Source organism: Sesamum indicum, linkage group LG7, assembly GCF_026168435.1.
Source record: "Sesamum indicum cultivar Baizhima isolate 11 linkage group LG7, ASM2616843v1, whole genome shotgun sequence".
NCBI lineage: Eukaryota > Viridiplantae > Streptophyta > Magnoliopsida > Lamiales > Pedaliaceae > Sesamum > Sesamum indicum.
Window position 1 is genome coordinate 16,018,783 of NC_142663.1, and position 15,520 is coordinate 16,034,302.

A 15,520-nucleotide genomic window follows, 5' to 3' on the forward strand; every position below is an offset into this window, starting at 1 on the left:
TGGCGATTACAGTCAGCCAGTCAAAGCTTTTTAAATGCATTTTTAAATGCTGTTTTGAAATATTTTGACAGAAAATTTTCATGTCCGGGACAAGCGGCGGCGCACATGTGGGGCAACATCATGTTCACTCAAGTCTCCATAATACTTCAAACACAATTTTGGACTTGAACTTAATATAAAAAAATTATTTTTCCAATAAACTTCATATGTGGGACTATGAGATATAAGTGCATCACACTCAAACCCCTTCCCCCAAGACCTTGTATACTTATCAATTACTTTTCCCATCATTCTCCTACATGGGACAAAACATTTACTCTTCTTCTCAAACTAATTTATGGATTTCTTCATCTAATTAAAAAGTTACAACAATTACTAGAATTATGCATAAACAAACTCCCATAAAACAATAAAGAAAAAACTATTCAATGCTCAGAAGTCATATTTACAAAAGATTTGGGATACACAGCTAAAATACTTTGTATGTAGTTTGTGTTTAGTCATACAGAATTCTATATTGAATTTCCTGGGTCACTCCATCCCTTTCAATTTTTGGTGTTTCAAGAGAAAAAGGAGCAGAACGAGTTGGAACGCGAAGGTTGCTCTACCAATAATTGATTGCAGTTCCCTGAGATGCCAAACTTGATCAGTTGATCAGACTATTCCAACGATCTCGGAGAATGATACATGCCCTGCTACAGGGCATAGCATGCAATATGATTTGCCCATCAACCACCTTTTTTATTACAAGACCGAGCCTCATCAGTGTGTCTATGGCCTTGTCAACCGGCATTTCGATCTGCATACAGCTTAATAGAATGACGATAATGCAGATGAATGCCCAAGTTAGATTTAAATAAGTTTGTTTGGTTACCTTTACTTTGAAAACATTGTAAATAAAAGTTTCACATTTATCTCCAATAGTTCTTGTGCTTGTCACCTGCATTCAAGCAATTCTTTGGTGAGACAGTTATGGTTAGGTACTAAAAATAGGGAACTTGTAAGGATTTAACATTCCTTTTGAGGATCCTGAAAAAGCTATTCCTCAGTATGACTACTTCCAATAAGATAACAAATACTGCCAACTTAGTATCACACTACGAAATAACATCAGAAGGTTGGAGGGGAGATCAATAAGTTGATTGCATAGCATTAACATTGTTTTAGCCTCATTTGTAGACAGCATATCTGATGGTTAGAGTAATTTCATTTAGAATTGTAAACAGTATACAGAAACAAAAAGTACTCAAGTTAATAAAGAATGATGAAGCAAATGGCATTGGAGCCCTATAAATGGAACTGAGATTAGAAATGCAAATTTAATATATTTCCTCTGAGCAGAATTCTTGAACGATGCAACCAGAAATCCTTCTTATTCAACAAAAAGGACTATCAGCTGAAAGCTGTAACAAGCACAATTCTTATGTTAAAGCCTGCAGACAAACTAAGTAAAACACAAAGAACAATGGCCAAAAATTAACCTGGTCATTCTCTGCTTTAAGTAGGGTTGCATATACCAAAATGGCTTCTTTGTACTGCATGAAATGCCAAAAGGAAAAGTATGAGGTATTGCACCAAGGGTGAAGTAAGGGGAACCAACACCCAGATAAGAGATTACTAGAAGTCTTGTGGTTTCTCACTTGCTGCTGTTCAGAAGCATCAAGAAGAAAATGAATGGAACCGAAGCCACTAGCTACGGTTTTCTCGTGAAGCGTCCTATTGACCAAAAGCTGAAACAGATCTATAAATAGGTAAGGTGGAACAAAACACTCTTCTTGAAACAACAAAAAGCAAGAGAAGGGAATGTGCTCAGCTCACTTGATATCTATCCGTTGTTTGTTTGTAGCCCAGAAGTACACGAGTCACATATATCACAAGTGCGCTGGCTGCAATCGCATCTAAAAGTATTGCAGATCTGCACAAATAATAGAAGCCAAACAACTTTACAAACTGTATAGATCTCGGTAATGATTGTAAGAATCTTAAGTTAGGCATAGGCATAAACTGATTATGGCCCTCTTATTCTGAGGAACAACATAATTTTTTTCTTTCACCTGGTTTTTCATCCTTGCCGGTCAATATAAGTTCTATTCCATTGTCTTAACTAGAAAGAAAGTGTCATTTGCTAGATATTCCTAAGCAAGAATGAACTTGTTAACAAGAATCCTATTAAGGTGTAAGTACAATGAGAATACTGTGTGATTTATAAAGTAAACAACATAGGAATGAATCCAAGCAAGATATAGTGAGGAAAAAAATAAAGTAGAAATTAATTATAAAAAAACTGATAGGATATCTTGCAATAGGCATCTGTAAAGGCTTTATAAATCAATGCATTAAATGCTTGTTAAAGCATACTTTTTAAATTTTGCATGGATCTGAATAAAGGAACAAGAGAAAAAAAAGGAAAGAAGTTCGAGAAAACTAATTAATATTAGTGGATTACACACAAATCCATCCGCAATGCATGTCTTATGATATTGTACAGACTCTAAATGATTGTATTGCTCTAGATCATGGTGATGAAAGGGAAACTACCATCCTCTACAGAACATGAGGCAAGACATAGGAATATTATGCGACCCCGCCTGCAAAGTTGTCAAAATACGACATTACTCTTCTACTCTGAATAATTAAACTAACATCTCCAGATGCTAAAGTTTGTTTTGTATTAATATCCACCAACAGCTTTAGATTACAGAAATGCTGATGTCATCACAGAGTACCAAAAATTCAGTTTACCATTTGATTCATGGTCAATTCTTTAATAAAAGTTTTTGAACAAAAGTCCCCTTCCATATGAGAGGGTTGATTGATATTGTTACATAATGCAGGGAGTCTAAATGTAATAGTGTCATAATATATGAAATTTCAGTTAAATTTCTTCAGGAATTCAAGACATGCATTTTTCTCACTTATTTTATTATGTTTTAGTTCAAGTAGAATTTTTCTCACTTATTTTCCTTTTCTCTCTCCTATCTTTCTATCCATCTTCTTCTTCTTACTTCTGATATCAACCAACTCCACCTATTTACAAACCTACCATCTCTTCCCCATCACCCTTTGCCCCATCTCTCCAGATATGCCCCCCCCTCAACCCCTCCACCATTCGGTGTTCTCTATGTGGGTTTGCGGTGTGGGACTATATCTTTTTGTGCATATAGTGTGTATACCTGTGTGTTCGTATATGTATGTCTGCATACATATGTCTGTGTGTGCATGAATGAATCTGCATGTCTGTATCTGTGTTTGGTCTCCACAAAATATAAATGCATATATATATATGTGTGTGTGTGTGTTTGTGTGTGTCTTTGCATCTGTGTTTTTCGCGTATGTATCTGTATATGGGTGCATCATGTGGTATATATAGATATATGCGCGCTTGTCTGTAGAATGAATATATAGGTGATTGTGTTTGTTTTGTACAGTGTATGTAATTTATATCTATATATAAAATGTAAACAGATAGATATCAGAGAGAGAGTGCAGATATTTTGTAGAGGGAGAATAATTAAAAGGTGTAAAAAGTTTTTGTATTTCAAAATTTTAAACATAGAGGTAAAAACATCTACACATTTGGGTTCTTTCTTCTTTGCTCTTTTGGGCTCTAAACGAAGGGACAAGTAAGTCGTTTGACTTGTTTCACTCTCTGGCTGCTTTTATGATAGACGGTGTTAGTGTAATTGTTCAAAGTAGAGGGGTGATGGTTTCTGTATTTTGACTATTTGGAAGAGGTGTCCCGTAATTATCCCTAAGAAATACAGACAATTCTAGGGCAACTTTATGCAAATGGACCGACTAGGTATACTAACTCATCATGGTTACAAATCATTTTATGTCCAACAAGATTTCTTCCCAACTTGGGACCACTCTGTCCTGTAAAATGCAAACTCATAAATAACATGGTAAGATATCAACAGAAATGAAAAATATCGGGTCTTTAACATGCTGGCCTTGTAATTATAGACCCTGAACTTAATCCTTGTACATATCTGTCTACCTATAATTCCAATTAACTGCATCGATACTTTTCTTTCCTATCTACAAGAGAAGTCTCTTTCATGTTTGGTGCCGGAGATACACGGCCACTCAAGAATTTTAAGATTTTTACTATTAAATATGTAGGTGCAATATATACATGTATATATTAATTCCTCTAAAGTAAATAATGCCTGTGAATTCCATTGTCACCAAAAAATAAATATTTTTCAGTTAAAAAAATGATTAATTAAATGATTAGAAAATTCTAAGTACTTGCAATTTTTAGTTTTAGTATAATATTGGAAGTTTCATCTCCTATTATTGGTACTCTTCACATTAACGTAACGATGCAAGTTTATTCTATAATCAAAATGTGCAATATGCTTTTGAAATATCCTTTAAAGTTCAGTCCATTGAAAAAAGTAAAAATGAAACTGGTTTCCTTTACATTTGTTGCATCCACCACGTGGAATACAACATATCTTGTTTTTCTGCTGCTTCACAACTATCATATCAATAGCTCACGATAGCGCAAGTCTTTCTTGTACTTTCAAATCCCTATGTCCTGCTTCCCATCTTTCAGCAACCTCGATCACAAAAACCTAGTCCTCTTGAAAGGTCTAAGACTAAAACTCACCTTCCATCTCCATTATCCTGATATAGAATGCTTCAATGCCATGAGTAATGATTATTTGTCTGTTTCTCATTCACCACAGTCAAGATATGGTGGAACTTGTCAAAAAGTTGAGCCATAAGGGATTCTTGGATATCAACAGTTTACTTTCTACTATTATTTCATAGACTAGTCTTAGTGATCAATTGACAAACACAAAAAGTCTGTCATGGTCTAAACAGCAATAAAAACATAAAGTTTTAAGTGACTATGTTTTTTGAAGCTTATTGAAAATAATCATAGTCACAGAACTGTCCCCACTATGAGAAGTGTACTTTTAGTGCAGCGTTGAAGGGTCTAGTAGTGTTCTCTAAGTTTTTATGGAATGTGTATCGTCTCCTGATTCTCCACCGAGGCACTAGCTTACACTGCTTCCTGCTAAATTGATTACTTTTAATTTAATAGACCTTACGATAATCTATACAAAAAAACTGAGGTCCAAAAGTTCCATGAGATTTGCAACTAAGCATGCATGAGTCATCTTTATGTCATGAATCAGCCATGAGTCTAAAACTAAGTTAACCACATCATATTTTCATGCCGGAAAACTTGAGAATCAATCATGGAGCATAACTTTTTGATGCGAGCATATATGAACATACAAGTACATACGGGGAAGATAAAATGTCTTCAAATTTATAACTGAAGAAGTATGCCAAAAGTCCCAATATTGTCGCAACATCCAGGCGTACCTGCAGAAAGGCATCCAAGTTTGTGACTAAATTCACAAGTAAAGCAAAATTTCTTCAATAAACAAAAAAATATGATTAAAGCATAGAATAGCTAAACACATTGATCACTTTGGAATATGCATTCAGTGAACAGTCAACATCTTGTGGAGCTACAAAGTGTCAGATTTATAATCAGCCATAGACATAGATTCCTTCTGTTTATAACAGATTTCAGTTTTTAGTATCAATGGAAGTGCAGACAGATCCTCAAGATTTGACATTTATTTGTCAAAAGAACGTGTCCATTACTATTTCCCTTCATATAATATTCTCAGCAGGAGGGTGTTCAAATATATTGTTCATTCTTTCCCATTAATTTTCAAACTTCTTTCTTGTTCATTATTGAGAATCTGAAACATTTGGATGAAAACAAAAGGTCACAAAGTAGATCCTGCATGCCAAACACTGATCTCAAGTCATCATTTAGGAATTCTTTGCTGATTCATGAAAGCAATGCCTACAACTTGGTCTTCTTCTGATACATGACTTAAACATGGAAGGAGCATTGAGGTTCCCACTAAATTACTCTTTTTTATTCTATCATAGCATTCTTTACTTTCAATTATGATTAAAATTGAAACAGAGGTCATTGGCACAACAATGGCACCTGAGAGAGTCAGTCCAGCAATTTCTTTAGAAGATGAAGTTGTGAAAAAAGAGATGCAAAACTTGAATCATCAAGATCTTTTTTCAGTAGACATATCATCCTGAGAGATGGACTGAAGAAGGGAAAAATGAATCTCGTGGAAAGTTACTGTCAGAAGGTCTTCTTTTCCCAACCGATTGCTAAAAATAGAGAAAGACTGAGGGAGCATATTGTTTCAGTAATATAAGGTGACCACAAGGTGGAAATATTTTGCAGGCCATGAGAAACGTTATAGACCTCAAGTAAGAAGCATAAGATCATAATTGAAAGAACAGTGGAAGATTCACATTCTGTAGTTAAATGACTACCCGAGAACTAAAGGAATGGATTCACTCACTCACCAATCCCATGTCTACCATAGTCCATGTAAGGTATCAAAATGATTCAAAAATCAAGTATGGCATCTTGTAATGTCTCAGTCAAAATTGCAAATACCAAATTTGGAACTATATCATGCTCTTAATTTTTTAGCAGAGAAGAAAATGATTTGAAGGCTATGGGTCAGGTTAGTTCATATTCCACATACCGTGTCAAGAATACGAAAGGACAGCTTCTTGTGAGGAAAAACAACCTAAAAAAATAAAGAAAGTATCATTCACCACACAAATTATTTGCATAGCAGAAGCTTTCAGTGCTGAAGCATCTACCGGGAGATCTGGAATAGGAATCCTCTCATAGATTTTCATTTGCAATGAAGGCACCTCAATTTGATCCATACTTTCTCTCTCTTCAATTTCTTCGGTATAGAACAAGATCAATTCTTGGAATGAGGGCTCCTGGATGCAAGATCCGTATTTTTAACTCATAAGTGATCATTAGAAATAAAAAAAAAAGAAGTACTTACACAAAGAATAGAATGGTTATTTACCCAAATAACCTCTTTATTTCATATTAATTGTAGCAAAGAGATCAAATATAACTTAATAAAATAAGTAGATGTAACATCTTTGTTGACTTGCAAGAAGCATTTTCGTGTGTCAAAGTTCTGATGTCAAAAGAGCTTTGGAAATTAATTCTGACTGAGAAAGTACAACCCACTCCTAGTTCCACCCAAAAGTTTCCACTTTTTTCCAACTTAATGAAACATGACACAAAATGCTCATGTGCTATCATTGCAATCCAGATCCGTTGTAGTCTAATGCTCAGGATAGCTAGAATTCTAATTTTCAACTACATCCACTAACTTTAGAAGTTCCAAACCTCACAATTTTTCATTTTGCTGCCAAATATATGGTAACTTAATGAATTTAAAGCCTCACTTCTTCATGAAGCTGTGGACTCTTCCTTTTAAACAGGTTATCCTCATAGGAATTTTTCATTTCTTTAAGGATCTAACTGACAGAGTTAGGGACGTTATGATCCTCCTAAAGGTTCTTGCAAAGTTCATGCTCTTTTTCTTTTTCTTTTTTGTTTCCATCCAAGATAAAGGCTTTCATTTGATCATTAGTTCATGAGAGGCAAAACGCAATGATTTGTTGGAAATGAGGAGACCTTATAAGGTGTTTCGTCCAAATGGTGTGTCATCTGTGAATATCATAAGGAAAATTCATGTCATGTTTTCTTGCATTATCCAACTTCAAGGGCACTTTGCAAGAGACATTTTAGGTCATTTTGATATTTATGCAGTTTGCTTAGGGGTCTACTCGGAAGGACTTGCATAGAGATTAGCAAGCAATTTTTAATAGCTTATTCATGTGTTTGTTGAGGATTTCTTGTTTTCTTCCTTGTGACAAATTTAGTTTTAATAGCAACAATTTGCATGCCTCGCAGGATTATAAATCTGAAAGTTGATGTTTGTATGATTGGACTAATTATGAACAGATGCCATGAGGAATGACGTTAACACAAGCACTTAAAGGTAAAACCTTAGGTACATTCACATACCTGGAGAATAGATTGTGAGAAAAGAATAGAAATGGCAATACTTAACATCTTCCTGAAGTCATTCCCACAAGATTTAGGTGATGCAGGTTTCCATATGTCACCAAGTGATATTCTTGACAAGAAACTTGGGCTGCATAAATGAAAACATCTCTTTTGATTATCTACAAAGAAAATTCTAGAAGCCTTCACTCCTAATCTGATTAACTTCCTTCAAAACAATTAAGCACGACCAAGTACTATAGCATATCTAAGGAAGCAGCTGACACTTTGAAACAGTACATCTCAAGCCAAATACATGCAGACATCTGGCTTGAATAACCTACTAAAGGATGGGCTTTAACAAATAACACTATAGTCCTTAGGATCCATCCTAAGAAATAGTTGAGGAAAAATTAATAAAAATCACATAAGCAAAGGTTAGTGAGGTTCCTGTTAACTAACAGATTGATTACACATTTTATTTGATTTATGACAAAAATAAGTACAGATATCAAATACTCTAGAACTAACTCTTTTACGGAAACTCTAATTGGGTGGTAGCCCCTGCATCAATAATGCAAACAATTCCAAGGGGCCACTAACCTCGATACCCAGATTAATCTACATCACACTCTAAATATCAAACTATATAAGAGTTTGTCTAAGCAAAGTTTAGTGAGATAATAGTAAATCAGCATCTAACCTTAAATTGGATTCCAGACCAGTACAATCCAAGTTGAAGTCAAACACTTGCTCAGGAATTGATGGTACTAGACCAATCCATGCAAGAAACTTCCTTAAGAGCCTCTCACGAGGCCCAACTTCTGAGAGAAGTCCTTCATAACGAGTTACTGCTTTCTGTGCAGCCACCCAAATTGGACGATCACTGGATAGGATGTCAACTCCTTTAATATTATCAGATATTTGATCATAGGACTGTGGTTTCAGGGAAAGGGACAACTCCTTAAACCAAAGCATTAATTTATTATCCAAAACTTCTGTATCTTGTTTCTGCATGATACTCTTGGAAACCTGTTTCAAAGAAAGATAGAGCATGTCAACAGAGTAAGTAATTGTGATTGAATGAAAAAGAAGTTGGAATTGTGAGTTTAGTAATTTGGAATTAGCTGTTCCAACATATTTTCACCAGGTAAAGTGATAACCACACATCTTTAGATGCTTGTTGGTCTGTTCCCTGGAAGTTGTGACTACAAATTACAAAGTTTGTTATTTACTTTGTAATTGAGCTAGAATAACCAGTTAGTAATTGGTTGTATTACATATAATGTGAGATTGAAATTGAACAATTTCAAAGAGTTCAAGCAACTTAACAGAAGATTTGCACGCTCAAATAGACAAAGCTGGCAGCAATAGCAGGTCATTAAATCAACACAATTTTCATTTACTTGGAGGCTATTGTTGTTACAACAGAAATTACATTATGGAAAAGAATAACCACTATGCTGACATAAAATTCGACGAATCCATGAATAATACAAAGAGTAAAATTCAAGACGAAACACATAAAGCACAAATGCGTTTATTGCTAAATCATCCTGCAGTTTTCAAACTCAAAATGCAGGCAAATAACTAGACAGTCAACATGAGTTCCAAGAAGATGGACAAGATATGAGATATGAGTTCAAAGAAACAAAACCAAGTAATTGACAAGGAGATATGAGAAAATGCTAATCAAACTCAATCCCAGTTATGCATAGCATTTATCTACTGCCTGATGTAAATGAATCCACCACACTTACGATTCCCCTGTTTTTTGTTTCCTTATTACCTCATATTTTTCAGAACACATAAACATAATATTAGCCTAACAACTTGCTTCAAAAGCAAAACTATTCTGACCAGTCACCTATACACAAAGACTCATTAGACTGCTATAACAGAAAACTCAAATCAAATCTAATGCCAATTACCTCATTTAACCAGACTCCAAACTTCCCCAATGGTTTGGCTATGAGAGCAAAAAAGTTCTGCAACAACTTCGATTGTAAGTAATCCAATTTTTCAGCAATCAGCAAGCCCTTCTGCCTTTCAGTTGCATATCCTCTCCTGTATAAAAAATGATCACGTGGGAAGAGTGAATGACCTGCCAATATTCATCAAGCAAGGTCTACAAAAGATGAGTCCAACATGAGCACTGGAAATAAATGAAAAGAAATATGAAAGGATTCTCTCTTGACAGCATTTAAGGGAACCAAATTGAAACTAACCAACAGGAAATTGAAGAAAAAATTAATAGAGCTGTGTATAAGTGCAGCTTTTAGTACTCTTCCTGTGCAAAAAAAGATGATAGTTTCTTCTCTACCAACAAAGTCACAGCAGTATTTGGAACTATAATGGGAAAAAGGAAATTTATCTTTTTTTTACATGAAAAGTAGAAGAAAAATATTGTTAAGATGCAAATACTATTGGTTCGGTCCAAGGGTCAGATGATACAAAGATTCTCCTTTGTTCATATTTTAATTCTAAAGCACAGAATATCTATTTCCCCATAGTAAATGGATCACAAATTCTCCTTTGTTGGGTTAGTAATTTTCTTCGTCTGTGGAATAGATTAAATTCTCTAATGTGAATAAGTACATGGAGAACACAGCGAATGAAGTTCCAAATACGATCATGAGACCAATCTGATCATTCACTAGGTGGTAATTAGTGCACTCACTCTGTACCTGAATATAATTGCATTGGACTCGGATGCTTTTTTCCAGTCAATATAAATTGGTAATGTAAGGAGATAATCGGTATTTAGTGCTGACGTCAACATCAAATCTCTAGGAGACAACTCTTCAAACTCGGCATTACAGAGCAGTTTCATGAAAGCACGTTCAAAACGGCCTGGGATGGCAACTCTACAAAAAACCTTAATGATAAATCAAATGTTGGACAAATAGGAGAATGAGAAGAAGGTAACAGGAAACAATAAAGTCTCTTGACAGTTGTCATAATAAATAACCAAAAATCTTACATAACAGAAAATATCCATTATTTGCTAGGAAAAGTTCAACGGATGAAAATGAGATATCTCAGAGATAACAGAGAAAAAGAAAACTTTCGGTTGGGCAAACAACTGCAGTAAGTACTAGAAGAAGTAACTTAATCGCATAACACTGTAATTTGTTTGTACAATCATCTTAACAGATTAATAACAATGGCAATCCAAATTGCTCAATATATGACATTTACAAGCCAAAAAAAGCAAAAAACTAACAGTTTTGATAAAAATCATGGCACTGTGTTATTAATGAAGCCTAGACATTCAAGATGTCTTGGAGCCAGTCAATTGGTAATTACTTCACCTACCAAGGAATGTATTACAAAGATCAGAATTAAGCATTAGGAAAATTAGTTGTTTAAAAATGTAAAGTATATGATTTCTTTTATTTCATGAAAACAAGAAACAAGATTTTTATATCTAAAGTTTACTTTGATAATTATAACGTTCTGGTCAAGTAAATGAAATTAAAACCATAAATATCCATTTTAAAAACAAACAAGTTTAATATTCTTGATAGTATCACAGAACAAACTTGGTGGCAGGCTGCTTCATTTATTGCTTCTCTTTGATTCACGAGGTCTCGAATTCTAACCCTAGGACTAATAATGCAAGGCTTTGATTTGTATTGACACCTAATGGTGCTTCTGTTCAAGTCTTTGTGGCTTGAACCGTGTACATTAGCTGATAAAATAACTCTCCATACTGAATAACAATAACTAATGGGAAATATGTATCTAAATGCAAAATGGAAACTTCAAACCACTGATTTGGTGAAACAGCAAAACTTCATAAACTTCTAACCTTTTTTTTTCTGTAAATGTAAATTTCATTAAGTAAAGAGAAGTACAAAAGTACACCTCTAACCTTACTCAGCTGAAGTTTTCCCATCAGGACCATTGCTCTAGTTTGGCCTGTATCATTACATATATATGCATAACTGCAGACTTGCAACCAAGTGCAGAAGTACACACATTTTTTAAATTCTTTTCCATTGTGAGATGAATTAATAAGTGTTTCAGATAAGATGGACTCTGTGGAGTTTTAATAGACAAGGCTTAAACATTTATCCTAGTAACTTGTATACAAACTGGGTAAGGTTCATCTGGCACTTGCTTATCCAATAACCTCCGTGCAATCGCACTCTCATATCATCTGAGTATGGAGGATTTCAGGAGTGTACTTTAGGCATATTATGTGAATATGGAAGAAGCAGGAAAGTAATGTACATTGTAATTCAAAAGGAAAAAGTACCATGTCAGGAAAAATATGCCTAACTAGCCACCAGAGAATTGTAGTCTATGTTTCTCTAATAAATCAATAGTGCACCGAAATATACCTGGACCTCTTGATAGGGCTTCTCTTGGCAGTTTTAAACGAAAAATCGAAAAGTTGTTTCAAGTCCCTGGTAAAATCAGAGGACATTAGCATCTCAGTGTCAGCCTTGTCTTCCTGTTCCTTGTCATCACTCTTAGAGTTATTCAGGGGAGCACCGGACTCCTGATTAGCCACATCTTTTCTGGCCAATGATGGAAAACCATCAGGACTGAATCTGTTGCTCTTTGTGGAAAGAGTAGCATCAAAGTCAGCTCTCATTTCTTCTAAAATGGTTTTATGCTCAGCGTGAAGAATCGAATCCAAGCATCTGCAATAGCTCGAACAGATATAAAAGAAGTCCACAACTTAACCTCTAAGGAAGAGAACTTGAAGTTACATTCATAATTTACAGCTCGTAAGTAGTTTGGTACAATGTATATTACCATAAGAAGTAGGAGATTTATATGTAAAAAGTAAAAGCAGAATTACTGGGAAAGTGAAAGAAATTGAAGGGCCTCCGGGGGTGAGGGGAACATGGTGGAGATAATGGCATCCAGTAGGCCAGACTTGGAAACTGATATGTATCTCTGCCTGGGGAGCTTAATGCCTGAGCGGGAACTGGAATCGGGTTCGGTGGTGCTAATACGCATATCCTGGTGAGTTGTGGGTGGAGGAGGCGGGGGCTTAATTTGAGAGGGAAGTGCTTCCTGCACTGAACAAGATATGCGAACAGGGGCAGAGCCACATTGAGAAGAAGAAGAAGAAGAAGATACCGACACCGCGCCAAAGCAGCGCACAATCTGCAAAAATACTGACATCTGAGCACAAAAATTTGCTGAAACAAAGCTCAGGCTCAGACTCACTCAGGTGCATTAAGTGGAGGGAAGGAAGACTAAAAAGTGGGAAATAAAATTCCACCACACAAGTCCGTTTTCATTTCAGTTCTATCTCCAGTCCTCGCTCTTCCTATATGCCTGCCTTTCGAAGTCCCAAATTCTTTCATATTAAAATGTACAAAATAGTTATCCAAGGAAACTACCTCCTTAGAATTTCTAACAAAGTCATAAATAAGGAGTACTACTCCCCAGCTTTGTATTTAAAATATTCTAATTTTATCTTTATAAATACTTCAATATCCCCTTTCATTTCCCCCCCTTTTTCAAATGACTGATAATTATCAGTCTATGAGTTTCGCTATTCCATTAATCACCTCATTCTTTATATCTTCAATTATCGTTATTATTTATATTTGTTGGGAATGACTAATGCACATTTCTTGTCCCATATTTATTATTAACAACTTTTCTTCTATATATATTAAACCATCTTGCTACCTTTGAAATGAGAAGTGTGGGCAGGTGGATTTCGGAATAATCACCACATGCGTGCGCCAGTCCGTTCTGTCCCGATCCAGGCTGGGCACATGCGGTTATATATATTTTTTGGAAAAATTACAGTCAAATCCTTCATTTCTCATGTTTTTGAACTCTTAGTTGACCAAGTCTCCTCATTAGCCAAATTTTTGGCTTTTGTTAAATGAGAAATTCGTTTGTAAATAAGGAGTCAATTTTTTGTGGCTAGTGTAGAGTCCAAAGTCCTCAAGCAACCGAGCTGCTCGTCTATAAATAGCCTCAGCCCCATGCATTTGAAAGCACCAAAAATCCGAGAACCTCTTCTATCTACTCTGCTTTCTCTCCTTCCTCTTATGAGTGTTATTTTGTTCGTTGTTCCAAGTCCTTTACCACGAGTGCGCGTGTAAGAGAGTTATATCTGTGTTAACCTTGGGAAGTAAACGGTTTATACTATCTGAGCACAGTCTTTTATTTTCCAACAGTTAAAAGCAAAATCTTGTTATAATGGTTGTTCCAATTGCTAAAACACTACCTGACCTCTCCAAGTTAGAGCCACTTGACGGGACCAACTATAAACGATGGTCACAAAAGTTGCTCATCTTTTTCGAACAATTGGACTTAGACTATGTGATGTTCCAAAATCCACCGGAAACTCCAGCAGAAATCTCCACTCTTGCCATTACTGCATCAGCAATCTCCGAGGACGAGACGACCGCAAAATCTGAGGATGAGGCAAAACAAAAATACAATTGAGACAATAAAACGTTGAGAGGTCACCTGTTTAATCATATGAATAATTCTCTGTTCGACTTGTTTATCAACTATAGGAGTGCCAAAGAAATTTGGATTACAATAGAAGCAAGACACAAATGTGATGACGCTGGAAGAAAAAAGTACGTTGTCGGTAAATGACTTCAATTTCAATTATTGATGAGAAGCCTATAATGGACCAAATCCACGAATACGAAAACCTAGTGACTGAAGTCCTGAGCGAGGGCATAAAATTTGTGAGATTTTACAAGCCAATATACTAATTGAAAAATTCCCTCCTACTTGGAGTGAATATCGAAACCATTTGAAGCACAAGAAAAGGGATCTAACCCTCCAAGAATTAATCAGCTATATGAGAATGAAAGAAGCAAATCGCCTGAAAGATAAGAAAACTTCTCTCTCTTCTCTTTCAGTTAAAGCCAACCTGTTGAGTCTGTTGGATCTAAAATCTGGTTTCACCATAATAAAGGAAAAAACCTTCAAAAGAACAATCAACACGAGACATTCAAAGGACCTGACAGTAAGATCCAAAAGAACAAAATACCATGCTACTATTGTGGGAAACCAAGACACAAAGTGTACCAATGTTACCAAAGAAAAGATCAACAGAAAGCAAACCAGAAACCAACCACTAAATCTACTCCACAAGTCAACCTAGCCGAAAATGACGAGATCATCGCTGCAGTAGTTGTAGAAACCAATCTGATGGAGAACAAAGAAGACTGGATAGTAGACACTGGCGCATCCAGCATTTCTACTCCAACAAAGCCCTATTTCATGAACTTCGTGACACAACAGATGACGAGTGTGTCTTCATGGAGAACTCTACAATCGCCGGAGCTTTGGGTAAAAGGAAAGATCTTCCTTAAACTTACTTCTGGCAAAACACTTGCTTTGAATAATGTATTATATTTGCGTTCTTTATGTAGAAATCTAGTTTCTGGTAGTTTATTGAATAAAGTTGGCTTGAAAATTATGTTAGAATCTGATAAGGTTATAATCACTAAAAATAATGACTTTGTAGGAAAGAGATACTTATCTGATGGTTTATTTGTCCTGAACATTGTTCCCACTGCTATTAATAAAATTTCTTCTGGTTCTGCTTATTTGATGAAATCCATTGATTTTGGCATGGTAAATTAGCACATGTGAACTATTCCTCTATTAAAAGGTTGA

General features: G+C 35.4%; 1 protein-coding gene across 15 annotated transcripts; it reads right to left on the reverse strand.

The window, feature by feature from the left end:
* Positions 1-402: 402 nt before the first annotated feature.
* LOC105167185 (DUF3754 family protein, putative (DUF3754)) lies at positions 403-13,179 on the reverse strand. Of its 15 annotated transcripts, none has more exons than XM_011086798.3 (14): positions 12,711-13,175; positions 12,244-12,549; positions 10,582-10,761; positions 9,826-9,961; positions 8,598-8,926; positions 7,916-8,045; positions 6,679-6,807; positions 6,558-6,602; positions 5,267-5,346; positions 1,819-1,915; positions 1,641-1,730; positions 1,482-1,535; positions 875-940; positions 403-799 (listed from the first exon to the last, which is right to left on the reverse strand). In XM_011086798.3, exons 1-14 carry the CDS (start codon positions 13,037-13,039, stop codon positions 647-649), a joined length of 2,124 nt encoding a protein of 707 aa, XP_011085100.1. In that variant the 5' UTR covers positions 13,040-13,175; the 3' UTR covers positions 403-646. The 15 variants fall into 15 exon arrangements, 4 of the variants coding, with proteins under 4 accessions (XP_011085100.1, XP_088738910.1, XP_011085101.1 ...); XR_002287393.2 differs by having other exon boundaries at positions 728-799; positions 1,619-1,730; positions 12,711-13,178; XM_088882784.1 differs by lacking the exon at positions 6,558-6,602 and having other exon boundaries at positions 12,711-13,176.
* Between the last annotated feature and the right edge of the window lie 2,341 nt (positions 13,180-15,520).

What these genes read in the sequence shown, in the direction of transcription:
- LOC105167185 (XM_011086798.3), bottom strand. Translation starts at nt 13,039, where the DNA reads ATGTCAGTATTTTTGCAGATTGTGCGCTGCTTTGGCGCGGTGTCGGTA. An exon ending in TCCAATGCAATTATATTCAG is followed by an intron (nt 9,962 to 10,581) that starts GTACAGAGTGAG and finishes TTTTTTATACAG; the next exon opens with GAGAGGATATGCAACTGAAA. An exon ending in GGTCTGGAATCCAATTTAAG is followed by an intron (nt 8,046 to 8,597) that starts GTTAGATGCTGA and finishes TCATTTATGCAG; the next exon opens with CCCAAGTTTCTTGTCAAGAA.